This window comes from Aureobasidium pullulans (assembly GCF_000721785.1).
Source record: "Aureobasidium pullulans EXF-150 unplaced genomic scaffold scaffold_36, whole genome shotgun sequence".
NCBI classification, from domain to species: Eukaryota; Fungi; Ascomycota; class Dothideomycetes; order Dothideales; family Saccotheciaceae; genus Aureobasidium; species Aureobasidium pullulans.
In genome coordinates, this window is record NW_021941056.1 from 49,383 (window position 1) to 74,914 (window position 25,532).

The following is a 25,532-nucleotide window of genomic DNA, read 5'->3' on the forward strand; positions in this document are numbered from 1 at the left end:
TACCCTCTAGATGCGTGTTCTACACCTTTATAACTTTATGTTATGTCTATTCTAGGGCCTTTAGGAGCAGTAACAAACAGGAGAATCGACATAAGGCTATTATATAGCAACAAACTAGAGCTAAACACCCTATTAAAAATTAGCTAATAATCCACTAGATTATTAGATTAGATTAACCCTTAAATCCAATCCAATCCGAGACCCCCTTCGATCTAATCCAGTCCAATCTAGTACTGGATTATCCAGTGGATTGGATTTTGAATCCATCCATAGTCTACTCTGCAGCAATCTTTCGCATGTATCATTAGAGAGTTTATGATATTACGACAGGTTCAGAATGAATCATACAGATCGGGCAAACAGCGACGTGGGATGCTTGGTAAGCTCTGCAAGAGAACTATGTATGCAGAGTTTGGACAGCGGGACGTGTTTGTCACAATGTGATATGTTCTCTCTGGAGCGTGTGATCGAACCTCAAAGCGCTGACAAGTGACTTGAGAATCTCGTTAAAATACCCAAGAACTGAAGAAAGGTCTGAAAATCCGCAATGCGGTGTCTGAGTCGGAAGCTCTGATGCAATGACTCATCGGTAAATCCTTCGAAACGTGACTCGAAGTCGACTAGGAGCACCGAGGAGTGTGTTCAACACACTACAAAATCCAATCCTCGCTCTAGCGAATTGTTTCCTTTGCAACAACAATCGCTTCTCCTCATTTCTTGCAACATACAATTTACGACGTTCCAAATTCTGGTTGAGGGCTACCTGTATTTGGTGTTCGCATTCTCGAAATGCACGCTTCAACGACATTACTACATTCAATCACGGCGTCTGATGACGAGGTCGCACGACTACTCTTATCTCCAGATGGGAAAATACTGGCGGCTGGTGACCATACGACAATCACACTGTGGGATACCACCACGGGATCTCTTCAAAGCACAATCGAGGACAAAGACGATATGTTCTTCGGCATGGCTTTCTCGCCTGACAACACGTTGATAGCCGCAGCAACTGATGAAGGGCACGGTCGTATCTGGAGTACCGAGACTGGGGAGTTGAAGCAGACTGTTACCGTTGACGATGAACGTACGCTATCATTGGCCTTCTCCCCTGATGGCAAAACAATCGCCACTGGCTCTGAACTCATAAGGATATGGGATGTGGAAACTGGAGAGCTGCAGCATATACTCACAGGACCGGGCGATCGCAAATTATCATTCTCTGCCATCTACTACGGACACGTATGGCCGTCTGAAATATGGCAAGTTCTGTTCTCATCCGATGGAAAGAAGCTAGTCTCTGTATGCCCAGAAGCACACTGTGTGCGGAGCTGGAATACCGAGACATGGACGTTGGAGAAGACAATACTGGGACAGGGAGCAGGCTTCTCTCCTGACGATACGCATCTCGCAGTCCAGGTCAATGACACTACCATCCAGATATACAAAATCCTCGATGGCCAACTTCAGCGCACCCTCGAGGACGCTGAAAAAAAGTTCGCCTCATTCACATTCGCACCTGACAGCAAAGTCATTGCCACCTACTCGGGTCGCGAGATCATGCTCTGGAATATTGAAAGCGGCGAACTCATCAAAACGCTTGAAGATCCGGAAAGAAAGGTCTCGGCATTCTCATTCTCACCAGATGGAAAGATCTTGATATCCGGGACGAGAAGATGTGGCCTCAGAGTTTGGGATGTCGAGTCTGAGGCGTGCTTGGTGATGCTGGAACACGACGACGGGGCCCGAGATGTTCAGAGCAGCCGCGGATACATGACTGGCCCTCCAGCATTCGATGTATTGTTGGGAGATGGTGGCGGAATAGTTGCGCTTGCGTTTCCCGATGGGACTGTGAGGATATGAGATATTGAATGGAGCCAGGATCCATGAGTCAGCGAGTTCTCCGGAGTAAGCCTTTGAGGAGAGATGACAGATGCGACGTGATGTCACATAGGAAACCTAGCGTTATTATGATAGAACCACTGGCTAGTCGAAGTTGCTCTCCGGATGACACAAGACATGGCCAAGACTGACTGGCTGCCGCATCTATAATATCTACAGCTGCGCGGATCTTTTCGCCAAGTATCCATTGAACCACTCAAGACAAAGCCCAACAAAAACTGCAAAGGCGATGGTGATAATGTTGAACCCGACAAAGAACGCACCGTATTTGTGATCCTGGTATGTGGTTGAAGCCACGTTCTTCATGGCAGACAAATCACACGCCCAACTTGCTCGGAGCATGGCTGTTGAGATATCAAACACAATCCTAGCCACATCGGCGGCATTTTTGAACCATGCGGCTGTTCCTTTCAACTGCTGCAAAGGCATCCATGTCCATGGGAAAACAAGCTTGAGAGCAACCCCAATCGTCAATTCAGCGATGCAGAGGATACCCCAGAGTGCCCAATCACCACCAATGCGGTATCCTCGCTTGGCCGGAAGGCTCGAAAATACGTCGCGCGGATCTCTGAGCTCGACGTCAAAGCCTTGGGATCTGGAGAACAACAACATGGGTCTGCCGAACAGGTGCGGGTAGAGATTTACCAGAATGTATGATACAGCCCCTCGGACAGGCGTAATAAGACTTGTCTGTTCCTCATTGCCGAAGATGGTGAGTGAGGACAACAAGCTCCTAGTGGTCAATGGAGGGGGGAAGGAGAGGACTGGCAGACCAAGCCTTTGGAACAAGTTGATCAATCGTCTTTGGGCGTGATATGACTTGCAGAAGCTGAGCATGGCGACAAGACCTGCTTGGAACAGTAGCGGGTTTGACTGCACTGACTCCGGAGGCGCGCTGGACAGCCTTTGTAAGACAGCATTCGTGAGGCCGGCCAAGACCACGCGAATCACCGTGGCCGTCAGAAGGGTCAGCGGACTGTCCGTTGACGAGCTTGAAGTTTGGTCACTCTTCGACTCGATATCCGGAGCTGTGGTTTCGATTCCAGAACGCACCATGACCGCAACCACGGCCAAGAAGACGAGAAAGATCGGGCCAATCACTAGTGCCTGAAGAAGGTAGCTAGACCATGCAAATTTGTCGCGAGGAGTGGTGAGGACCGTTGCTACGGAGAAGAGGACCGATGGAGCCAGCACCAATATGATAAAGCAGGGGATCTGTATCCACGTAGGTAGATCGAGCTTCTCGGGCAGCAAATCCAAGATCGGCCGCCATGATCGATCGCCAACAATCCAGTGATCAAACGGCGAGAAGAAGTAATTGAGGAATATCAAGACCTTGCAGATCGACTGTTTCCAAGAGCTGCTTGTCAGAATGTGATGCATGAGGACGCCAAGCTACGAGTCTTACAATCAAGGTAGAGTTGATGGAGCGGCCGAGCGATTGCGGCTCAAACACATGAGTGGAGGCTTCTGCTTTGAGCATGTCTAGGGTATCTTTCGTATGTGATTCGTCGTGGTACAAAGCGGAAAGGTGTTCTGTCGAGATTGGAGAAGACGCGACCTCAATGTCTATATGCTGTTGGACGTATTCGTATCAGATTTGATGAAGAGTTCTCAGCACTTGCCGGAATACTGTCTCTAGAGGCGATATATATCCAGGGCAATCGTATTGCAGAGTTGCAGTTGAGTAGAAGTATTTGAGTAAAGGAGGCCGCAATAAGTGCGAACCTCGGAAGGATTCTGGCAGCGCAAAGGGTCCGTGCATTGCTGGGCACACTGGGTCGACTGTGGACCACGGTTCGAGTCATGGTGAAACCATTTTCGTAGGATCATTCCTTCGAATCTCGAATTGTTCCTCCACGTGTATTGAATTCCACGAGACAAAGTTCGGGATGTGGAAGAGCCGCGTAAAAGCTGTGATCTAACAGCCCCAAATAAAGATATATAGATCACAGTCTGGTCTCGTCCTTCTGAGCTACGGCGGGTCGGCCAACCAATTGGAGCCGACGAATCAAGAGAACGATGTTTTTATACTGTCAAACCTACACTTGAATGAATGGATCTACACTCTCCACCGTGCAGTATGGAACTCATATCTTTCCTTTTTGCTTCGCTCAGGAAGAAGACTAGTACCCCAAAGAACTGCGAACATCCTGTTGCTAGCACCAAGTACATCTTCGAAGGTTGACACGCGTGGGACTCGAATCTGAGGATCCTGAGCAAGGTCCTCCGTCAACCGCTATCTCAATGACCACATCGGTGTTCAAATCTCGAGAATTCTGGCTCTATGAACCATCTCCCTTCAAGGCAGTCCTTTGATCATGTGCCTTCTGAACCAGACGAAGAGCCTCGTGGAAGTCGATCTCGTATACGCCGCGTATCCGGTATTGTTTTGTCAGAGAATTTGAACCAGACGTATCCGCGCCTGCGGCAAGAAGAGCAGCTGCTGTTTGAAGTCTGCCACATCGCACTGCTAGAATCAAAGGAGTATCTCCGTCCGCATTCTTAGCTTCGAGGTTAGCGCCATAGCTGAGTAGCAGGCGAACATCGTTCTCAGAAGAGTGTTCTGATGCGGCGCACATATGAAGCGCTGTCATACCTGTTGGGAAATCATAACCGGACAAATACACAGTGCTTTCATAGGCTTTGTTGACATCGATACGATTTTCTAGGAGAAGCTCCAACAGCTGGCGACAATTTCCGCGAGCAGCAATCATTAGTGGCGAGCCAAATGGGCCGCCAATATCGAGGTTGGCACCTCTTCGGAGTAACATAGCCACTGTTTTAGTCAAGTCGTGAATGATGGCCGCACACAAAATTGTGCCGTAATCACCCGATGTGTCTACCGAAAATCCACGGTCCAGGAGGAGCTCTAGTGTTGCAACAGTGTCCTCTTCTAGATTGCAAAAGCGAATGGAGATTAGGGACATCATCACCAACGACTCAGATCCCTGCTGAGGTGTGAGATCTGCACCCGCTTCTAGAAACCGCCGAACGATGGAGTGCATCGAAAGCTGACAGGGTATATCAAGAGTCAGTAGATCCTTATTGGCATGTAGCTGCCTCTCATCAAGTGAGCGCAGCTGATCGGCAATCTCGGCTTCGAAACGTGCTCTACCCTCGACTCTTTGCGCAAGCTTCTCGTCCCTACGAAAAGACTGCATGTATCCATGGAGAGAAGCATAGAGACTAGTGAGCTGCTCAAGAAAAATCCGATCTCTGCCCATCTTGCTACACGTCAGGAGGGTCTCGCAAGTTGTCCATTTCCCATGAGAGACAGCATAACGCAACGGTATGTGGCCTTCGTCGTTCTTCAAATCGACACTGGCCCCGTACCGCAGTAGATGTTCGAGACTAGACTGCTTAGTCGTGTCGCTCATATTCCATTGCTCTCGTTTCATGAGTGTGTTGAGGGCTGTCATGCCATGATCGTCTTGTGCATCGACTTTCGCATGATGTTCTAAGAGAAGGCTGAGCATTTCCGGATTATGAGCAGCAGCGGTGTGTAATGGAGTTGAGCCAACGAGGTCACAACTGTTGACATCTGCTCCTCTGGCTATGAGAAAAGTGGCTGTCTCACGGTTGACAGGCGAATGCAGAACCGTCCGGCCCAGATGATCTTGAAAGTTGACCAGAGCGCCTTGCTCAATTAGATATATGACAGCGTCCAACGACATGGCTGCGAAGGAAAGAGGTGTTAAGGGTTCCCACTTATTCGCGTGATCGTCGAAGTTTGGATCTGCACCACTCTCGAGCAAGAGATCCATCATCGAAAAGCTTGCTTTGGAAGGGGGATCCGAAAGCTCTATCGTCAACGAGAGCAAAGCCTTAGAGAAATGATCTCTATAGTCGCCAAGAGGGTCCATGGCCTCTACGATCAGGCGTACAGTAGACTCTTCACCGCGAGTTGCCGCCTCCACTAGGGCAAAGCCCAGCTGTTCAGACTGTAGTTTTCCAAGCAGTACTTTCAAAACAGCATGATGACCACGATCGATGGCAGTCTCTAGGACGCCTCTCAATTCCACATTTCCATCTCCATTGAGGAGCTCCATGATAAGCTTTTGGTTGTCACTCTGGAGTGCAAAGTGCAGAGGACTGTTTTCGTCACGACATACCGCGGTTTTGTCCGCTCCAAGCTCGAGTAACCTGCTCATTGTACTATAGTGTCCATTCTTACAGGCCCAATGTAGGGGTGTCCGACCACGTGAATCGCGGACATCCACGTTGACTTCGTGTAGCATCTCCAGTGCATCTTCCAACATACTAGTGATTCCAAATGCGGCTGTTACATGCAAAGCCGAAAGTTCTGGACGACCATACGTGGAATAGTGGACACCTTTCGCGTGTGTTATCCATGTTGAGAAAATGAAATTAGTCCTTGAGCAAAGAAGTCGTCTGACATCATCCCTGATGAGCGACGCCACATCTGCTTCGAGAGCAAGTCGAACATGATTTCCCCAGTGCTGAGCAGCGTATCGTACAATGGGGTAGGTGTTCTGCAGATTTACAAGTGACTCAACACTTTCTTCGTCAGGTTCCGCTCCCCTTGTCTGTGTGAGACAAGTATCGAGGTCAAAGTCAGACAGCAGGAGAGTACTGATACAAGTCTTGGCGATTTTATGATGTCCTCTCGGGCCGATCTGCTCAGGCGACTTGTCGAAGAACTCTTGGGCTGTATAATGAACATATCGCACAACATTGATCCGTTCTGATTGCGATCTTCCGGTGTCAGGATCGAAGGCTCTTCTCTGCTGTGTTTCCATGATAACCAGACCCATACAGTATGATAACAATGTGTTGATGCTGATCTCGCCACCATGTACAAACTTTGTATCGGTAGGTCGAATGGCGAGGGCTTGCTGAAGTTCCCGTACTTCTAGAGGTCTTCTGGCGTGAGTCAACCAGCAGAATACCTGATGAGCGCGCTCGGCTTGCTTAGGCTTCTGTTTATTGATACGGATCATGGTCTCGCTGTAAGTCTTCGCGATCTCACCGGATAAAGCTTCGAGTGTCTCACGAAGGTCGCGTATGCTTTCCTCCTGCGACAGTGCTGTGATGTGCAGCTCAGCAACAAGAAACATTCCTTTGGTCTTTTGGCTGATCGTGTTGATGATGTCGTCACGTAAGGTAGGGTCCTCGTCCACTGCACAGCTCATGAATTCTTCGTCGTCTATCCTAGCAGCGAGAGCAGTTCTGACATCCTCATCTCGAGCTCGGATCTGCATGCATGCAGCATCTTCGAAGTGACTTTTGATGGATGGTATGTTTCGGGAGGTGATCAGGATTCGAGATTCTGGCACTAGAGTCTTGAGTTCGCGTAAGAGTGATCGTTTCTCTATCTCAGGAAATTCGTCCAGAGCATCTACGAGAATAAAGGACTTGAGAAAATGCCCGCGCATCGCCTTGAGCAGTCTGACATATTCTGTTGAGGATGGTTTTGTGGGTCCACTGTGGTATATCTTCCAGCATTCTCTCAGCTCCGTATGGATTCCAGCAGACTGTCTAGAGACCTGGGCTATCAAACTTGCCAAGAAGTTGGCAGCAGTTTGATGCTCTTGATTGTAAACACAGTACGTGTAAGCAACAGCGATATGTTCTGTGGCGCGAAGGTGCTCTAGATACTCGACAACAATGGACCTTTAAATCACGGCTACCGTCAGTACCAGAACTGGCAAAATGCAGAATTGGGCTCACATAGCTACCGATTTCCCACTTCCAGGATCTCCCGGGCACCACAACGTAGACATTGTGCCATCTAGCCATTGTTTCATGGCTTTTTCCTTGAACATCCAAAGGCAGGTTCCTTCCTTTCGCCTCTCTAAGGAAGCATGGTGACGGTTCGTAAATGTCGATGGCGAGAGCGTATTCAGCCACATCAAGATAGTGTTCCTTTCTTCATGGGCGGCGCGGTTCTTCTCGGCGGCCTGGATACTATCGATGCTAGGAATCAAAGCCTGAGTGATTTGTTGCTCGACTTCTTCTGTTTTCTGATAGGATCGCAATGAGATGTCCATCTGCAGAATCGCCATAGCCTCGGTCAGATCTGCGCGGATGTCGGAGACAGTGGCCTTGATCTCCAGCAGTGTTGTCTTCTCAAACGGATATTGAAGGCGATGGCTGATTTCTTTCAGACGTCCAACCTTGTCCTGAGGATCACTCTCTTTGAATTTGTGGAGCTTCAGTTGTAAGCTGTTGATGGCGCTCGAACACTGGCTGATGCAGCGCCCAACTTGATCGGTATCCTTGCCGTGGAGTTGAGCACGCTCGATCTTGTGGTGTATAGCTTCAAACATGCCTGTGATTCGGTGTAGAGATTCACACATATTCGAGACATCTTGAGGAGAGCTCTTCCACGACTTGTAGTACTTTACCATCCCCTTACAGACTTCGATACCAAGGGAGACGACGCCAACAGGATCAACCATCTTGCTTGACAGAAAACAGAAGTAGATGAGACGAGCCTAAAGGTCAGAGCTAGAAGCTAGAGGTAATCAGCAGTCAGCCCAGCTTTATCTTAAGGCTTCATGCTCAGCCTTACACACAGATGCTTGCTGGTGACGGTTTCCCCGCTTTCATCCCGAGGCGACACATTGACATGTCGACCTGCGCGCCTTATCTTCCTGTACGCCAACACCAGAAGACACGAGTCTGGAGTTATCATTGGATAGGTTAGCGCTCTTGGCGAATTCGACCATCCAACCACGAAAAGAGCCGTCAAAGCCCTACTCGGGAGGGATCCATTGCATGAACAGTAGCAGGCAGTGCAGATTGTGCCGCAAAGGATGCACGCACTAACCCCATTCTAGCCAATGGTTCTACCATCAGCAGCCATACTAAGAGCTGTGCAATCTATGGCCAGCACAATTCAAGTTCTGCACCAAAACCCGAACAGCCAATGACAGTCTGTTGTTTGACGTTTCTTGCGTTGCTGTCGCAAGACATGGATGTGTTGAAGTTGCTCGGAGAGACCGTATGGGTGCTCGGGTCTTGGATGTCATGGCTTCGATTCGAGAACCTTTGTGCATTGCGACATGTCGAACAAAAAGTCATCCGGGTAGACGACGTCACTGACTGTCCACTTTCCATCGGCAAGAGCTTGTCGAGAAATTTCTCAAAAGACGAGCAGCACAAGCTCAATGAGCTCAATAATCAGACAAAAGTAGCGACCCAAACATCCATACTCCTCACCCCCTTCCGACCCCCTTGCACACCATGCAGACTCGCTTCACACGCATCTCTCAACGCAAACACAACACCCTTTTCCCTATCATCACCTACAGACTCCTCAACTTGCTTTTCGAAAGACGAAGCGAGGCAAGCACCCACTTCCCACTGTCCATCCAACAAACCATCTCCAGCTTGCACGTAACTCTCACTTTCCAGCTGCCACCCAGCAGCGACAGCTAACTCGGTCAGTCGCTTCGGACTGAGTACTGTGCGAACATTTGATGTGCTTTCTGGTTTGCGGCACTCCAGCGCTGCTTGTGCCAGTGCGGCGAGGACATGAGGTTGAGCGGAGGAGTGGCAAGCAACCAACGACCACTCTGCAAGAAGCAATCGCTTGCTATATTGTTTGAGGGCGCGGAAGGTATCAAGGATAAGCGCCGGTGAAGGGAAGTACCACAGACTATGCGCGAGAATCGCCGCATCGAATTTGGTGTGGTTGGCAGAAAGGTATTCCAGCGGTGATTGTTGAATCCATATTATTCGACCACCCAGTGGTCCGTTGGAGATGTGGTTTTGTGCTTGTCCGAGCGTATATGGTGATCCTGTGTTTTTGTCAGTTCAGCTATGTTACTGATATTGTAGAACGGCAATATACCATAATCCAAACTCGCCGGGTCGACCGCGACCACTTTACCATCTTCGCCGACAGCATGGGCAAGTACAGTCGTGCAGTCGCCCTGCCCGCATCCTAGTTCCAATACTCTCGAGCCAGCAGATATGTTCCAGTTTTTCAGGATCTCCAAGCGATGAAGAGTCTGTGAGTGCTGAATACCAAAGTGCTTGGGGTCGTGCAATGAGAGGCGTGCGATAGATTGGGCGTCAAGATCGGTGGACATGATGTACTAGTTGCTTCCTACTAGGTAAGGATTACTGAAGTTCATATATGTTCATCGCCTTGTAAAGCTAAGTACGGTTGACCATCTGAAGTGAGTCAGAAACAGTGATAGAAGTCGGTCGCCCGGATAGGAAGGTAGCTAAAGTGGGGGAATGGAAGTGGCGCAAGCAGCTTGACCACCACACAATTTTCATTGACAACAACCACAATTTTCTTCACTACCTCTCTTCAACTCAAGAGTCAATCAGTGTCCGAGATTCTGGTCTTTGGAAACTTCTTCTTCCAGTTCTAATCTTACGGCTCCTGCTACGGTATTAGAGAAGCCGATAAGGTTCGTAATACCCATTTCCTATAGCTAACTTCCGATTAATCCTTTCCGGCTTGTCCTCGTCTCTTTGTATCCGCAAAAGCGTAGATATAGCACTGCAACATAGACCTAATCCCTTTACTCCTATATCTCCCGCTATTCGTTATCCCCAGAGGAGACGGTTGTTCGGCTACATTACGATAGAACGCTACTAGCGTACAATCATTCCAAGGTTAGGTGTCGTCCTCTAGGGTTTCTAGGCATGCGTTTTGTTAAGTCCCGTAAGCAAGGACCCTACGCCACCAAAAATTAGCGTATAACGGCATATTAGACTAGGCGGAGAAGAAGAATTAGCCTATCGAGGCTTTACGTACATACTACTACTATACCACTGTTATTAAAGTCGTTATGGCGGACTTATAAGCATTAACTATTGTGCTAACTTAGTTGTTTACCCTGCCCTCGTTAAGGGAGACATTTAGCGAGGGCTCGAGCTTACTACTATAGCCTCTAGCGACCCCTTAAAACGCGTAATATCGTCCTTCTTTTTTAATCGGATCGAGCGCTCCTTCGCTTCCTATATTCGACTTTACTTAGCAGTTAGATAAAGAGAACAAAGCACCTAGTAGACTAACTCCTACACTATTAGGCCGGAAGAGGAAGGTAACGGTAGCTAATAAACTAAGTCGGAAGAAGGGAAAGGGAATTGTGCATGTCTCTAATACTAAGGCGCTAACTAAGGACGAAGCTAATGTCGTTATTAACTTCTACGTCGACGTTAAGTAGAAGGCTAATATTAGCAATAAGAAAGCGATAAGTCGACCTAAGAAGGATTACTATGTTAGATTAGTAGTTAAGTTTGCCTTGTTTAGATACTTACTTAATAAGCTATATAAGGTAGCTATCGACAAGTTAGCAGTAGAGGCGGTTAGCTTAGCGCGCGGAGAACTCTTAAATGTTACCCTAACTGCTAGCTGCCGTTAACTTAGTAAAAAATCGTATATTGTCGAAGAGGGATCCTTCTCTAATTACTTTAACGTAGACTAGCTACTAGTCTATAAGTTTATAGTGTTCTATAAGCGAGATTAGAGGAAGAAGAAGAAGGCGCAGAAGTCTTTTAAACTATTAAGAATTATGCTCGAAGTCGTCTTTAACTTTAGTAAGGTTAAAGAGGCTAAGGTAAATAAAGGATCCGCGACATATAAGGAGAACAACTCGAGGGTAGGAACTGTCGCTAATGAGCTAAATATGCGTAATGTTACCGCCTCGGAGATTACTAATAGTAACGCCTACAACTGTAATAGCGAAGACACCTAGTACTATATTAGTCTATAGTAAGAGCACTTTAAGATTAAGAATATACATCTATCGGCATAGGCGGATGCGCTACGTAATTAAGAACCTAGTATGTCGAAGAAGGTGCTACCGTAGTCTATTATTATAGTAATAAAGTAGCTCGTAAATGTAGAGAAGGAGAAGAAAGAGAGGATAGGTAGGTTATCGTCCTTTTAAGTGCCGCCCTTACCATCTTCGTAACCTATCTAGATATTTAACAACTTTAGTCTATCTCTATCGTAGAACGAGAGCTTAGATAGAGGGATAAGATACTTACTACCTATTACCCTCGAGGGTTTTAGTCTCGACGGGGCATTACGCTAGTATTTTAATTAGCTAGACCTTAGGTTAACCGACGAGGGATAGCGACGTAACTTCGAAGATGCGTATTAGAAGCTATTTAATGCGCGCCTAACAGTAGAAGAGGTAAAGAAGAAGGATACTAGATAGTTTACGTCCTAGGAGGTGCTAGAGGGGGTTGCTTTAACCGTAATATTAAGCGTATTAGAGTAGAAGAAGGTAGTTATTAAGAGGGCAGCAAAAGAGGCCGCTAAGAAGGCGTATATAGAGACTAAGATAATTAATGTCGTCGATATAGAGGACGAGTTGAATTAGCTCGTAGATTCTATAGATTCTATGGTTTCTAAAGGCTTAGCGCGTTAAAGTTAATAAAATTGTCTAAGTTCGAACTACTTAGCTACTAACTACTTGATTTATTTACCTCTAAATAATAACCTTCTACTTCTTACTAACCTAATGCCTTAAAGTGCTTCCTTGCTCTATTAACGTCGTTACTATAGTAGTTAACAATGTAACGTAAGTACCTTCTAAAATCCTTACGAGGGTCGTCTAGAAATCGCACCTAGTGCTTCTTTAAGGCCTTCTTAATGTCGCCGAACAGCTCCTCGATAGGGTTTAAATCTAGTAAATACGGCAGTAGGAACTTAAGGCGCACGCTAGCAGTAGTCGCTAATAGATAGAGTATGTTAGGTCGATAGAACGAGGCATTATCTATAATAATTACTAACCGAGGCGTAGGGAACTGTCCGCATTAAGGAAGTAGTATGTTCTTAAACTAGTCCTTAAAGAATTTACCGTCCGTCGTGCCTAGGTAAATCTTTATATAAGGCATTAACCCATTAACTATATAGGTAGGCAAGATCTAATATCGCTGTTCCCTCGCAAGCAATTCCTTATACGCCGTAATAATACCTTAAGGTAACTACCTATATCGCCGAGAGATGCTAGACCTATTATAACCGCTCTCATCGACAAATATTAGGTGTTTAGGAAGGTACTACGTCATCCGACCCTAGTATTCGGATCTTTAGGTAGCACTCCGCTAGAGAGCGACCTTCTTAAGTATACGCTTGTTCTACTTCGATTCCTTAAGTCTCTACGATACGGTTAACTTACAGACGAGGACTCCGAACTCATTAAATAACTACTAGATCATCTCGGCAATAATAGAAGCTAGCTTCTAAATAAGGAACTCGAACAACATAGTTATAAGGAAGGCATTAAGAAGGTAAAGCGGTCCTCTTCTTATGCGAGGAGGGGTAGTTATCTTCTATTACTAAAGGGTCTTAATCGTCCTTTAAACTGTACGTATGGTCGTCGATGCTAGAGTAGCAATCTTATAGTTGTCCTTAACACTAAGCTCCTAATAGAGCTAAATAATGTTCTTCTGCCTCTACGTAATGTTACGCGGCATGGTAGAGGTAATTAATAGAAGGTACGTACGTTAGGAAGCAAGAAGATGTCTAATTTGTCTATAGTATCTAACTACATTAGGTATACGCTAATTTAGTAAGGACGGGTGTGCGGGCGGGGTATCTTAACAAAATCCGGCCTCCGAGGCCACCTGCGACGACACCTAACCTTGGAATGATTGTAGAACTACATAGTACGGTTGATTAGATTGTTAAGAGTCCGAACCTTAGACCTTTAGGATGACCCTTTATAGTGCATCAGTTGCACTCGGTTTTAACAAATCTCGTGGTCCGCGTAACACGCGTCCAATCTTGCTAATACTCTTCCAATAAACCTAAGCTATAATAAGTGAAGAGTCTTTGAAAAAAAACAAAACGAAAAGAAATAAAAGAAAATAAAAAATAGAAATCACAGTCTCACGGCTGAAAAGACAAGAATGACTGGTGATCACACAAGAGCCTGTACAAAAGAAGAGATTTGGTGATCGAAAGTTGCAAAACACATGACATTTGGAATTTGGTATATCGGAAACATTCTTTCCCTGCAAACCCCAGACCTAAACGCCAACACCTTTGCCCGCTTACCCGGCTTCCTGTCTCCATTAAATCAGAGCTTGTAAACAATACCTCCAGAAAACATGATCTTGTTTCTCTCATTCAATTCCACCAACGCGGCTTCCGCCTCTTCATCTCCAAACACTTCCACCCCGCTGCCCAATCTAGCATTCACAGCTTCCACAACCCGAGCTTGCTCGGCAGCATCGTCTTTGAACAATTCAGTGTCGAGGAGTTTGCCCAGTGCCTCTTGGAAGACTGTTGATCTTTTGTCGGAGATGGGCTGTTTTGCTTCGGGTTGCGATTCCGGTGCCGCGGATTGCGATTGTGAATCCAACAATTGCGACGCCGGTCGTGAAGAAGCAAGTGAGAATTGCGAAGACGATGGTGGAGGTGCTGAATCCTTTGTTTGCGTGTTTCTCGTACGCGTAGTCCTTGGTGTGGCTGAATACAACTCTTCATCATCTTCCTCGGGCAAAGCGCCAGAAGCAGTGTGGTCCTCATCATCAGCAGCAGCAGGGGTTCTTCTTGCATTCCGTCTGGAAGCAGCAGTGCCACTTCTCCTGGCTGAAGATCTGTTGGTGGTGGTTGCGTCCATGTCTCCATCGTCGTCTTCGGAGTCATCGTCAGAGGATAGAGGTTCAGTGGTCGCGCGTGTCTTTCTGCGTTTCCTGCGTTCGTCCTCGGCAACTTCTTTGAAGAGAGCGAAACGAAGAATTCCTTCTGCGACTTCGGCGTCCTTTTGTTCAACACGATTGGAAAGGCGGGATTTGGCATGCGCGGTACTCAAACGGATCAGCGTCTCAAGCGTACGCGCAGTCATGGGAGAAGTCTTGCGCTGGTTGCTCTCAATCTCATCATTTCGAAGAGATGAATAAGTAGCGATGATGTGGTTAGCAGCGCCAGAAGTGAGGATGGGCTTGACTCTGGACTTGGCGTATTGAATGTACTTCTTGATGAATGGAATGCTGAGGACTTCGACTTTGCGGCCTGATCCACGACCTACGGTGACTGTGACACCAGCGTGCAGCATGACGTTGAATTTTTCGTAGACTTCGGAGGTCTTGTCTGTGTCTGCCTCTTCTTCGAGACCGACGCCGAGGGATTGGGTCGCTTGTTCGCGGACTGGAGCACCTTCTTCAGTGCCTGGTTGACGGTATCTGTGCATTCGGAGGACGTGCTCTGAGACTTGTCTGTCTCTGACGTCTTCGATGTCGTCTGTGACGATGAACAGCAAATCGAAACGTGAGAGGAGTGAATCTGGCAAGGCAATATTGCGGTGAGGATCTTTGTGGGTGTCGTATTGGCCGTAGATGGGGTTGGCAGCTGCGACGACTGAACAGCGGGCGTTGAGAGAAGTGTGAATACCAGCCTTTGCGATGGTGACGGTCTGTTGTTCCATGACTTCGTGAATAGCGACACGATCGACATCAGACATCTTGTCGAACTCATCGATACAGACGACACCACGATCTGCGAGGACCATAGCACCGGCCTCGAGCCTGCGCTCACCAGTCTCCTTGTCCGAAGTGACTGCAGCTGTCAAACCAACACCAGAAGAACCACGACCAGTGGTGGCAATAGCCAGAGGAGCAGTGTTCAGAACGAAGCGCAGAAGTTGAGATTTTGCGGTCGACGGATCACCGACCATGAGAATGTTGATGTCTCCTCTCAAATGTGTTCCGTTGTCCAGATTCTTCTCCATACCACCGAGAAGCATAAGCAGGATAGCCTTCTTGATGTAGTCGTGTCCGTAGATGCTGGGCGCTAAAGACTGTGAGAGCAGCTCAAAGACTTTGCGCTGTTTTGAGATTCTGTTGATGTTTCTGATATCCGTGTCGGTGATTGTGGCTTGGGCGATGCCGCCGCCAGATTTTGATGAAAGGAGAATGATGTTGTTCGCAAGGACCAGTGTACGGAAAGTCGAGCTTCCGGCGCCTGCGTTGCGGTTTCCGAGGGATCTGTAGATACCGACCAGCTGAATACGGTCACCAGGCTTCACCTTGTCGACCATGTCGTCGTCCATGATGACATCGACACTTCTCGGTAGTTGACCTGCAGGAGCGCGTTCGGGCATTTCCTGGATCGAGATAGTCTGGTGGTCGCGGTATGTGCTGAAGCCGTATTCTGTGACTAGCGGGTTGCCTTCATCGTCCTCGGTGGGGTAGACACTGGAGCTGGCGGCGCCGTTCATTGTCATGGTCTGATCTCTGTATTCGCGGAAGTGGAATGACGTCTTGTTCTCGTTATAATGCACACTCTTGACGACCTTCGGGCGGACGAGCGAGCATTTTGTGACGATGCCTTCGAGTGACACCATGTGGTTGAGGTGGACGGAGCTTAATGTGCGAGGGTTGGTAGCGAATTCTCCGAAGCTGCCAAAGAAGGCGCAGTAGTACATGGTGTCTTCTGCCGTCTCGTGCGGCGGTCTGCCGGGTAATGTGTTGACAATGTTCTTGACGGCGCGGTCGAAGGCTTGGGAAAAGTCAAAGGGCTGGTTGAGAATGCCCTCGGCCATCTCTCTGCTGTGTGCGCGAATCTCGTCCAGAGATACAGGCAGTCGCCGTGATGAGCGGCCGAGCATGACCATGATCTCTGCTCTGTAACTACGTGCTCGGGGGTCATCTGTTGACGCAACATCAGTAATTGCTTGGGGACATTGATGAGCAGCAGCATCATACTTGGGTCGAGGAACTCCTCAGCCGCTCTGATGCGGTCGCGAACGGCCTCATCTCTTAGTTGTAGTCCGTCCATGATGTGATGTGTGATTTGTGTCTAATTGATGGTAGAAGTTGTTTCTGTTGTTTACCCACCCTCGATTTCCTTCTCCACGTCCGAGGGGCTTGTGCGCGTTGATTGTCGTGTCACCGCGTAAAGTGCTCACACTGTCTTGGCAGGGAAGTCCAAGATCAGATTAGATATGAGATGAGATAAGAGAGCGGAAAACGGGCATATCAGGATCGACAAATCACAGGCCACCACGCGCTGTGTGATGTCAAAAAGGCTTTTCGGGGATCTTCGTTCCTTCCCCCAAGCCTGCGCGCCTGCATGTTGCAGCAAAGAGTGACCGCATGCGCGTGCGACAAAAGTCACGCTCACCGCTCGAGTTACTCATCGTGCATGTCGGCCATGCTGCTGTAGACTCTTCTTGCTTCCTACAAGCATGCCGTCGACGCTCATCGTGCATCTGTCGCTTCTTCGCAACTTGCTTTTCTAACGACTTCCTTCTTGCACGCCTGTTACGACTCACGATTTCACGACCCACTCGCGCGTTGCTGCCTGCTTCTTTCGGTCGCTCTATTCATTTAGTCCGTGAAGGTCACTCGACTACTGTGACTATCGACTGCAGTGCTGCCTTATAGTCCACCAATCGCCCGCCCTGGCCGCGTGTATATATGATACTCGCTATATCCTGAGTTGCTCACCCTGCCCATCTTAACCTGCTTTTCTTGCTGCAGCAGATCGTCGCTGTCACAAAGTCAAAAGCCGCACCTTGCAGCAGAGCACTACCTATCTATAACGAAGGTGCATCATAATCAAACAAAGACAAGGGGTCTTGACTTACTCCTGTCTTACTTGCATTCCAAGCTGTCTCAGCTTTGCATTTATAACCCTTGATTTCCGCCCGACTTGAGGACTTCATTCACACAATGGCTTCACCTCAGTCAGAGGCCGAGCAGAAGGAAGCCTATCAGTATTGGGGCTACCTCTTCAAGCAAGATAGGACCGGCACTGATATGCTCAAGAATCTACTGCGAGGACTACACAAGACTATAGTGAGTCTTTCGATCAACAATTCCTCTTTCCAACTAACTCCTCCCCAGATAACAACCATCGAAGCGTCCGAGTCACCAGATATAACACCCTCTCAAGTCGCCCACTTCTACCGTGCAGTCAATGGCAATTATGATCCGCTCTTCCTATCAACGCCTCCCTCGACCATCGCGTTCATTTACAAGAACCTCGGCTGCTTGCACAGTCTGCAACCCCTGGCCAACCTCGGAGACCGCTATGCCGACCCTGTAGTGCCTGCTCTCAAGGTCGAAGGATGGATCATGTGGCAGACTGTTCAACTCTTGCTTGGTCCGGATGAACACTCCGAGTTCTTGCGACAAGCAGTACAAAAGTGGGATGTCAAGAACCCGGACACTGGCGAGTCTTTCCCAAAGATCCTTCCTCGGTCATGTTTCCCGCCACATGCAGACACAAGCATGGTGGAATGGTATGAGGGAATGAGCAGCCGTCTGCGTCGTGAGGCAGAAGAGCAAGAGCGCATCCGCGTTCACCCAATTGAGGACCGACCAGACACACCAAACAACTCCAAGCATCACCGCAAGATCAGCAGATACTCTGACAACGCCCTCACCGACGACGAGTCACCCGATCACAAGAACTTTGCAATAGCATACTTCCGCGACCCTCTGTTTAGGACGGTTGACGGTCGACCAAGTGTTGCCAGAAACGGGAGCCGCCGCCGACCTCCTCTCAGTCCTCGTGACTCTTTCGTCCACCGAAGCAAGACTGTTGCTTCCGCCTTCGGCAATGTCATCAAGAATGTTGGCAGTCCACACCTATGGGACGGCCATGCTGCCGCAAAAGAAAAGGACAAGGAAAAGGACAAGGATCACCGCCGTCGCAAGAGCTTGCCCGACAAGCACCACTACCAAGACCTCGACGATGACGAAGACAGACCCCGCCAATACAGTCGTCGAGGCTCCGCTCAAGAAACTCCACCCGAACATCACCATTCTTATCATACCCACCATAACGATACCTCAAGTCGTCGTCCAAGCCCAACGTACCATGACCCAACCTCTCGCCATCGTCGACCTCATGGCCCAACGAGTCCACGAGAGTACTTTCCTCCCGTTGACGATGAAGTCAATATGCATCGTTCGAACTCTGGCACATATCTCAAACCTCGCTCGACGAGTCCACAAAAGTCTGGTTTCATGCCCTCGGTGTCTCCTTTGTTCGCCACGCATATAGCCAGGGAAGGTCACAGGACATCGTCTCGCTCTCGTCCACCTTCAGGTCGTAGTCCCGAGCGACCGGAAGTACCGAGACAGCCTGGCGATGGCAGTGGAAGTGATGTCGGTAGTAACAGAGGTTCTGCTCGAGGTGCAAGACCCAGAGTCGCGAGGTTCTCGGAGACACCTGCCGCAGGAGTGAGCAGCCGAAAGTACCCCGTCGAATCTGCCTATAGGTGATGATTTCACGCTGACGACGAACGGCGTTTTCTCCTATATTGTTGATCTGTAGTTTCTAGCGTTCTTCTCAGTAGCGAGCTATTGCATTTTGATCTTTTTTGCTTTCTTTGTTCCATGTTTCGCTGCCTGTCTCTTTCTTGGCTTGAACGTGGAAACGTGTATGCAGGGCCACCCTGTCTCTGAATATGATTGATTCTTTCTCTCGACGCAGACGCGCTCGTATGCCACTTTTGTGCCATGTAATGGATGTGCTACAACTATGACTTTGAGAACTGCGTGGGTTATATATAACTTGTCAGATCTAGCTGATCGGCGAGATGTATTGTTGCAAGCGTCAGAATCGATGTGACTCGTGCAAGGGTCCACCACGTGCTTTGTGTACAATGCTTGGTCACCGTGCCAGTACACTCACGCGCTCTTCTGTCTCTATATCTTCGTCTGCTCTATGAGTATTATCTGAATATCTTACATGCTGATACAACATCTAAATAGTTATCGCTCGTGTGAACAGTTCAATGTTACGGGAATGCGGAAATGGAAATAAAGCTGAAGCTTTGCCCTGAGGGTGTTCACGGTTGTTTCCCTCGGGCGTCACGGCAGGGGTCTTGTCTTGTCTCGTTTCACTCTCGCTTCCAGACTCGCAGCCATACATAATAATAAGCGCGGACTCCGAAGATAAGATGATGAGATGTGGCTGTGTTAATGCGTGGTTATGGCTTGATCGAGCGGTGTGCTGGCGCCGTGAGCACGAGATCTGGACCTTTTTTGCCAACTCCAAGTCTAGGGCCTTGACATGGCGCAGCAGTGTGTTTTAACAGATGTGAGCGGTGGGGTGGTCGGTGGATATCGAAATAGGGGTGGATAGAGTTTGGGATCAAAAGTGGCTGGGTGGGACTGGGAATTGTGGCTTTGCAAGCAGGAGCAAGCAAAAGAGAGTCCAGACGATGTGGGGAAATCGGGAGCTCTCGAAACTTGTTCCCTGATTCGGGGGTTTGCTTGGAAGCTTGCGTGTACTCGTGCCTTCTGCCAACTTGTGCGGCTAGACGGAGTGATTTGATCTTCTCTAACTTCTTTTCACCTTTTCCTATTCGACCGATAATCGCTATCCCTCGTTGGATTGCTATGAATGATACTGTCATTTCTGGAAACATCTAATCGCGCATTACCCTCACATTGATAGCAATCGCAGCAAACATCCCCTCACCCTGAAGCTTGAGTGGGGATTATCGCAAGCTTGCTGATAGTACGAGCATCAACAAGACACAGTCGACACCATGTTGGACGGCTTACACAATGGCCACTCCAAGGAGGAGCTGAAATCGCAAGGCGCCATTGAAGCTGCCCAAGACCCGCACTCCAAAGTCACAGCTGCAGACGCCGAGCAGAAGATCTTGGAAGAGTCGAAAAAGGGTGGAGCTGCTGCTTTCCAGTTCGACACTGATGCCTCGTCTGCCGAAAAGGCCCGTCAAGTCAAGGCTGTAAGTTTGGACGAGTGTGAAAAGACGTGAAGACAGCGACTGACTATGGTACAGCGACTGCCGCCAGAGCTGCAACACATCCGCAATCACCAGAGTGTCGCACTCGCTTCCGACCAAGACACTTCCCTCAAGCCCGCCTACGACATTCCTACCGCGCCTTTGAGTGCTCCTCTTCCATCACCAGCCAAGTCAAGTGCAGAGTCGGTCAATGGCACCGCCGAGAAAGAGGAGGACTGGGCAAAGGTTGGCTGGGCTCCTCGCTTTGGCCAACTTCCCGACAGCGCCAGCATCGATGGAAGCATGCTGGACCACCAGACCATGCTCGAAGGCAAGCTGGACGACAAGTTCTTCGGCGATTGGTACCACAACACAGGCATCATCATCTTTGCCTGTCTCTCCTCATGGGTCGTCGCCGTCCTTGGTGGAGGTCTCGGCTGGTTGTTCATCGTCATGGCCGTCTGCGGAACCTACTACCGCACCTCAATCCGCAGGGTCAGACGCAACTTCCGCGACGACGTCAACCGTGAAATGGCAAAGGCCCGTATCGAGACAGATGTCGAGTCTCTGGAATGGATCAACAGCTTCCTCGTCAAGTTCTGGCCCATCTACGCTCCTGTCATCTGTACTACAGTCGTCAGCTCCGTCGACCAGGTCTTGTCAACTTCGACTCCCGCCTTCCTTGACAGCATGCGCATGAAGTTCTTCACCCTCGGTACAAAGCCTCCTCGTCTTGAGCATGTCAAGACCTACCCCAAGGCCGAGGACGATATTGTTCTCATGGACTGGAAGTTCAGCTTCACTCCCAACGACACTGCCGACTTGACTGCTCGCCAGGTCAAGAACAAGATTAACCCAAAGATCATTCTTGAGATCCGTCTTGGTAAGGGTATGGTCAGTAAAGGAATGGACATTATCGTCGAAGACATGGCTTTCTCCGGTCTTATGCGTGTCAAGATGAAGCTGCAGATTCCTTTCCCTCACATCGAGAAGGTCGAAATCTGCTTCCTCGAACGTCCTACCATTGACTACGTCTGCAAGCCTCTTGGTGGTGATACTTTTGGTTTCGACATCAACTTCATTCCCGGCCTCGAGACATTCATCCAAGAACAAATTCACGCCAACCTTGGTCCCATGATGTACAACCCCAACGTCTTCCCTATCGAGATTGCAAAAATGCTTGCTGGAAACCCTGTCGATCAGGCCATTGGTGTCTTGCAAATCACTTTCCACGGCGCTCAAGGTCTTCGTAACCCTGACAAGTTCTCTGGCACCCCCGACCCATACTGTACTGTTTCCATCAATAACCGCGACGTCCTTGGTAAGACCAAGACTGTTCACGAGAATGCAAACCCTCGCTGGAACGAGACTGTCAATGTTGTCCTCACCAGTCTCAAGGATGCTCTGACCTTGAACGTCTTCGATTACAATGAGATTCGTAAGGATAAGGAGTTGGGTTCTGCTACTTTTGCTCTTGATCAGCTTGAGAATCAGACCGAGTTCGAGTCCCAGCACCTTGAAGTCATGGCAAACGGACGCGCTCGTGGTGTTATTCAGGCCGATATTCGTTTCTTCCCTGTTCTTGAGGGTGAGAAACTTCCTGACGGCACTGTTCAGCCTCCTCCGGAAAGTAACACTGGTATCGCCAAATTCACCATTGAAAGCGCAAAGGAGCTTGATGGTAGCAAGAGTATGATCGGTCAACTCAACCCTTACCCCGTTCTCCTTCTCAACGGAAAGGAGATTCACATTGGCAAGAAGCTCAAGAGAACAAACAACCCCATCTTCCCCGACGCCACCAAGGAACTTCTCATCACCGACCGCAAAAAGGCAAAGCTTGGTCTTGTCATCAAAGACGACAGAGATATGGCTGCTGATCCCATCATCGGCACTTATCAACTCAAGCTCGACGATATGCTTGAACTCATGAGCAGAGGTCAAGAATGGTACAATCTTGCTGGTGTCAAGACTGGTCGTGCCAAGATGTTGTTGCAATGGAAGCCTGTTGCTCTCAAGGGCGCTCTTGGTGGTTCTGGAGGTTACGTTACCCCTATCGGTGTTATGCGTCTTCATTTCCAGAACGCCCGCGACTTGCGCAACCTCGAAACTCTCGGCAAGTCTGATCCTTACATCCGCGTCATGCTCTCCGGAGTCATCAAGGCCAGGACAGTCACCTGGAAGAACAACCTCAATCCTGACTTTGACGAAGTCTTGTATATTCCTGTCCACTCTACTCGTGAAAAGCTCAGTCTCGAGGTCATGGATGAGGAGAAAATTGGCAAGGACAGATTGTTGGGTATGATTGAACTTCCTGTCTCGGATTATGCTCAACAAGACGAATCTGGCGAGTACCGCGTCGACGACACCAAGAAGGCTCTTTCTCAAAGTCTGCGTCTCGGAGCGACTGGCTCACCCAAGGGTATGCTCAACTACACTGCGTCGTTCTTCCCTACTTTGAATGTTGTCGACCCTGAAGACGAGGAGAAGGACGACAAGTCCAACTTGGGAGTTTCGGATCCCACTGTTGAACCTGCTACCCCTACTACTGATGTCGCTCCTGCTACTGGACGTGCTCGTAGTAACACTGCTGGCACTATTGGTTCTCTCAAGTCCAACCCTGCTGCTGCTGAGATGCGTCAACAACTTGCTGCCAATGAAAACAACCAAGATGATGGTCTGCCTATCAAGAAGGAGGTTCCTAAGGTTCGCATTGGAGCGGAAGATCTCGCAAACTACGAATCTGGTCTGCTCGTCTTTAAGATCCTTGATGGCGAGCTTGCTTCTCCTGGATGCCATCTCGAAGTCATCATGGATGATATGCTGTTTGCTTCATACACATCATCCAAGACTCGCTCAAAGAACTACCAGTTCAATGAAACTGGTGACGCCATGGTTCGCGAGCTTGATCTGTCCAGAATTACCCTTCGCCTTGTGGAAGAGGTTGATTCCAAGGGAGATGACGACCACGATAAACACATCAAGGCCAAACTCACTGGACAGACTCTGGAAGTGCTCAAGTCTGCTCTGTACACACCTACCAAGCTTACTCTGAAGGACAGCCAAGGTCGTGAGAGCAAGGTCACTGTCAGCTTGAAGTATCTCCCTGTCAAGATGAAGCTTGATCCTTCTGAGAGCATCAACAACCAAGGTAACCTCCGCGTCGATGTCCTCGATGCTGCTGACCTCCCTGCCGCCGACCGCAACGGCTACTCCGACCCCTACTGCAAATTCACCCTCAACGGCAAGGAGATCTTCAAGTCCAAGACCCAGAAGAAGACCCTTCACCCCGCATGGAACGAATACTTTGAAGTCCCCATCCGTTCGCGAACGGGCGCGAACTTCCAAGTCGACGTCTATGATTGGGATTTCGGCGACAAGGCAGACTTCCTCGGTAAGGCTGCCATCAATCTTGACATCCTTGAGCCCTTCCGTAGACAGGAGGTCACTCTTGGTCTTGATGGAAAGAGTGGAACCATTCGCTTAGGCATGCTCTTTAAGCCAGATTATGTCACCAGATCCCGTCAAGGCTCGTCAACATTCCACGGCACTTTCGCCGCTCCTGGAAAGATTGTCGGTGCTCCTGTAAAGGGTGTTGGCAAGGGTGCTGTCTTTGTCGGTGGAAATGTCGTCAGAGGTGCTTCGTTCCTCGGCCGCGGCTTCCGTCGCAGAAAGTCAAACGCCGAGCAGAATGATGATGAAGTTATCACTGATGATACGCCTATGCCCGCTTCTGGCATCTCCACCGGCGCCGCTTTGACTGAACAACAATCTCCCGAATACACCGTCAATGTCGAGGCACCAGGCACGCCCCACTCCCGCACCAAGAGTTTCGGCAATAACACCACTTCCCCCCACGGATCTGCGGAAACAGGTACAGCATCACTCTCCGTACTCTCCGCCTCTGGTTTCCCCGCCGGCACCAAAGTAGAAGTCAAAATCCTCCACGATGGACCTCAAGGACTCAAAGAAATCATCAAGACCAAACCTCTCAAGACCAAAGGCGAAGATGTTTCTTGGGCCGATCAACGACTCGAGAAAAAGATTTCTTGCACACCCGACTCGGGCTTCAGGATTGTGGTTTCCGATCACCATACTTTTGGCAATGGACAAGAATTGGGAGAGGCGCAATTCTTCATCGATGATCAAGGCAACGGAGGCGAGAAGGAAGTTAAAGTCGGACAAGGCACCGTTGTTGTCAGAAGCAGTTGGCGTCCTAGCACTGTCGGATCGGATACCGCATCTATGCTTGGCTCCATCCGTGGAAGTCCCGGCGGTGCTAACCTGAATGCTGGTGGCAGCATCGGACGCAGAAGTTTCATGGGAAGGAGGGAAAGAAGTGTTACACCTTCTGCTCCTGGTGCTGGTCAACAGCAATCTTAGAAGGAAAGGATGCAAATGCATGGGCATGTTGGTATGGAGGGTGTGAGAGGGTTGAGGAAAGTCAGTGGAGATGGCTTGCGTAAAGCCAGTTTTGGGAGTTTGAGACGGATGAGTGGGACGAGGATTAATGAATTTGGACTGAGGGCGAGAGGCAGGAGTCCAGCTAGTGTTACTGGGGAGGAGGGGATGGCTAGTTTGGATCGTCTTGTGAGTCCTGGGGTCAGCCCCGATGGAGGTGATGGTGTGGGCCAGAAGTGAGAAGCAGAGGGAGTGAGAATGGGAGTGAGAATGGGAGTGAGAAATGGAGTGAGAGTGCGAGTGGGAGTCAGAAGATGAGAAGAGGCGTTCTTGGGTCGTGATTGTTTCCTATCACTTTTCTTTTCTTTTCTTTTCTTGCGACTATGATACCAGAAGCCCTTTCGAAATGCCTATTTATGTTATCTTCCACCCGATCATGAAAGAAAATCCTCTGCAATCGTCGTCTTCTCTTTATACTAGCCGTTTCTTGTTCGTTTTATACCTAACTCTCTAGTCTTATCTTAAAAAGGACAAGAATTGCATGCCTATGCTTTTTACCATCGAGTAGCTCTATAA

The 25,532-nt window shown here is 48.9% G+C and overlaps 8 protein-coding genes across 8 annotated transcripts; 4 read left to right on the forward strand and 4 right to left on the reverse strand.

The window, feature by feature from the left end:
- Positions 1-855: 855 nt before the first annotated feature.
- Positions 856-1,701, forward strand: M438DRAFT_253869 (WD40 repeat-like protein; the record flags this gene model as incomplete). The annotated part of the gene is made up of 1 exon (XM_029899683.1): positions 856-1,701. A coding segment is annotated over one exon (846 nt), but the record flags the coding sequence as incomplete, so codon positions are not given.
- A 354-nt stretch (positions 1,702-2,055) lies between these two features.
- On the reverse strand, positions 2,056-3,385 carry M438DRAFT_340027 (uncharacterized protein; the record flags this gene model as incomplete). The annotated part of the gene is made up of 2 exons (XM_029904278.1): positions 2,056-3,249; positions 3,311-3,385. 2 exons carry the CDS (start codon positions 3,383-3,385, stop codon positions 2,056-2,058), a joined length of 1,269 nt encoding a protein of 422 aa, XP_029755291.1.
- Positions 3,386-3,969: 584 nt separating this feature from the next.
- On the reverse strand, positions 3,970-7,778 carry M438DRAFT_388178 (ankyrin; the record flags this gene model as incomplete). Its single annotated transcript, XM_029909007.1, has 4 exons — positions 3,970-6,447; positions 6,487-6,653; positions 6,777-7,539; positions 7,597-7,778. The coding sequence occupies 4 exons, from the start codon at positions 7,776-7,778 to the stop codon at positions 4,188-4,190; spliced, it is 3,372 nt and encodes a 1,123-aa protein (XP_029755292.1). The 3' UTR covers positions 3,970-4,187.
- Positions 7,779-8,913: 1,135 nt separating this feature from the next.
- M438DRAFT_306798 (S-adenosyl-L-methionine-dependent methyltransferase) lies at positions 8,914-10,006 on the reverse strand. The gene is made up of 2 exons (XM_029902274.1): positions 9,725-10,006; positions 8,914-9,671 (listed from the first exon to the last, which is right to left on the reverse strand). The coding sequence occupies exons 1-2, from the start codon at positions 9,963-9,965 to the stop codon at positions 9,052-9,054; spliced, it is 861 nt and encodes a 286-aa protein (XP_029755293.1). The 5' UTR covers positions 9,966-10,006; the 3' UTR covers positions 8,914-9,051.
- A 3,887-nt stretch (positions 10,007-13,893) lies between these two features.
- On the reverse strand, positions 13,894-16,735 carry M438DRAFT_328727 (DNA replication licensing factor mcm3). Its single transcript, XM_029903218.1, has 2 exons — positions 16,555-16,735; positions 13,894-16,498 (listed from the first exon to the last, which is right to left on the reverse strand). Exons 1-2 carry the CDS (start codon positions 16,625-16,627, stop codon positions 13,926-13,928), a joined length of 2,646 nt encoding a protein of 881 aa, XP_029755294.1. The 5' UTR covers positions 16,628-16,735; the 3' UTR covers positions 13,894-13,925.
- A 117-nt stretch (positions 16,736-16,852) lies between these two features.
- M438DRAFT_153216 (uncharacterized protein) lies at positions 16,853-17,379 on the forward strand. Its single transcript, XM_029898981.1, has one exon. The coding sequence runs from the start codon at positions 16,945-16,947 to the stop codon at positions 17,233-17,235; it is 291 nt and encodes a 96-aa protein (XP_029755295.1). The 5' UTR covers positions 16,853-16,944; the 3' UTR covers positions 17,236-17,379.
- Positions 17,380-17,523: 144 nt separating this feature from the next.
- On the forward strand, positions 17,524-19,083 carry M438DRAFT_340030 (uncharacterized protein; the record flags this gene model as incomplete). Its single annotated transcript, XM_029904279.1, has 2 exons — positions 17,524-17,649; positions 17,698-19,083. The coding sequence occupies 2 exons, from the start codon at positions 17,524-17,526 to the stop codon at positions 19,081-19,083; spliced, it is 1,512 nt and encodes a 503-aa protein (XP_029755296.1).
- Positions 19,084-20,094: 1,011 nt separating this feature from the next.
- On the forward strand, positions 20,095-25,299 carry M438DRAFT_369698 (tricalbin). The gene is made up of 2 exons (XM_029908122.1): positions 20,095-20,561; positions 20,616-25,299. The coding sequence occupies exons 1-2, from the start codon at positions 20,358-20,360 to the stop codon at positions 24,936-24,938; spliced, it is 4,527 nt and encodes a 1,508-aa protein (XP_029755297.1). The 5' UTR covers positions 20,095-20,357; the 3' UTR covers positions 24,939-25,299.
- Positions 25,300-25,532: the final 233 nt, after the last annotated feature.

Coding starts and splice junctions, on each gene's coding strand:
- M438DRAFT_306798 (XM_029902274.1), bottom strand. CDS start 9,965: ATGTCCACCGATCTTGACGCCCAATCTATCGCACGCCTCTCATTGCAC. Junction 9,672..9,724: donor CCCGGCGAGTTTGGATTATG/GTATATTGCCGT, acceptor ACAAAAACACAG/GATCACCATATACGCTCGGA.
- M438DRAFT_328727 (XM_029903218.1), bottom strand. CDS start 16,627: ATGGACGGACTACAACTAAGAGATGAGGCCGTTCGCGACCGCATCAGA. Junction 16,499..16,554: donor TGAGGAGTTCCTCGACCCAA/GTATGATGCTGC, acceptor TTGCGTCAACAG/ATGACCCCCGAGCACGTAGT.
- M438DRAFT_153216 (XM_029898981.1), top strand. CDS start 16,945: ATGCGCGTGCGACAAAAGTCACGCTCACCGCTCGAGTTACTCATCGTG.
- M438DRAFT_369698 (XM_029908122.1), top strand. CDS start 20,358: ATGTTGGACGGCTTACACAATGGCCACTCCAAGGAGGAGCTGAAATCG. Junction 20,562..20,615: donor AGGCCCGTCAAGTCAAGGCT/GTAAGTTTGGAC, acceptor ACTATGGTACAG/CGACTGCCGCCAGAGCTGCA.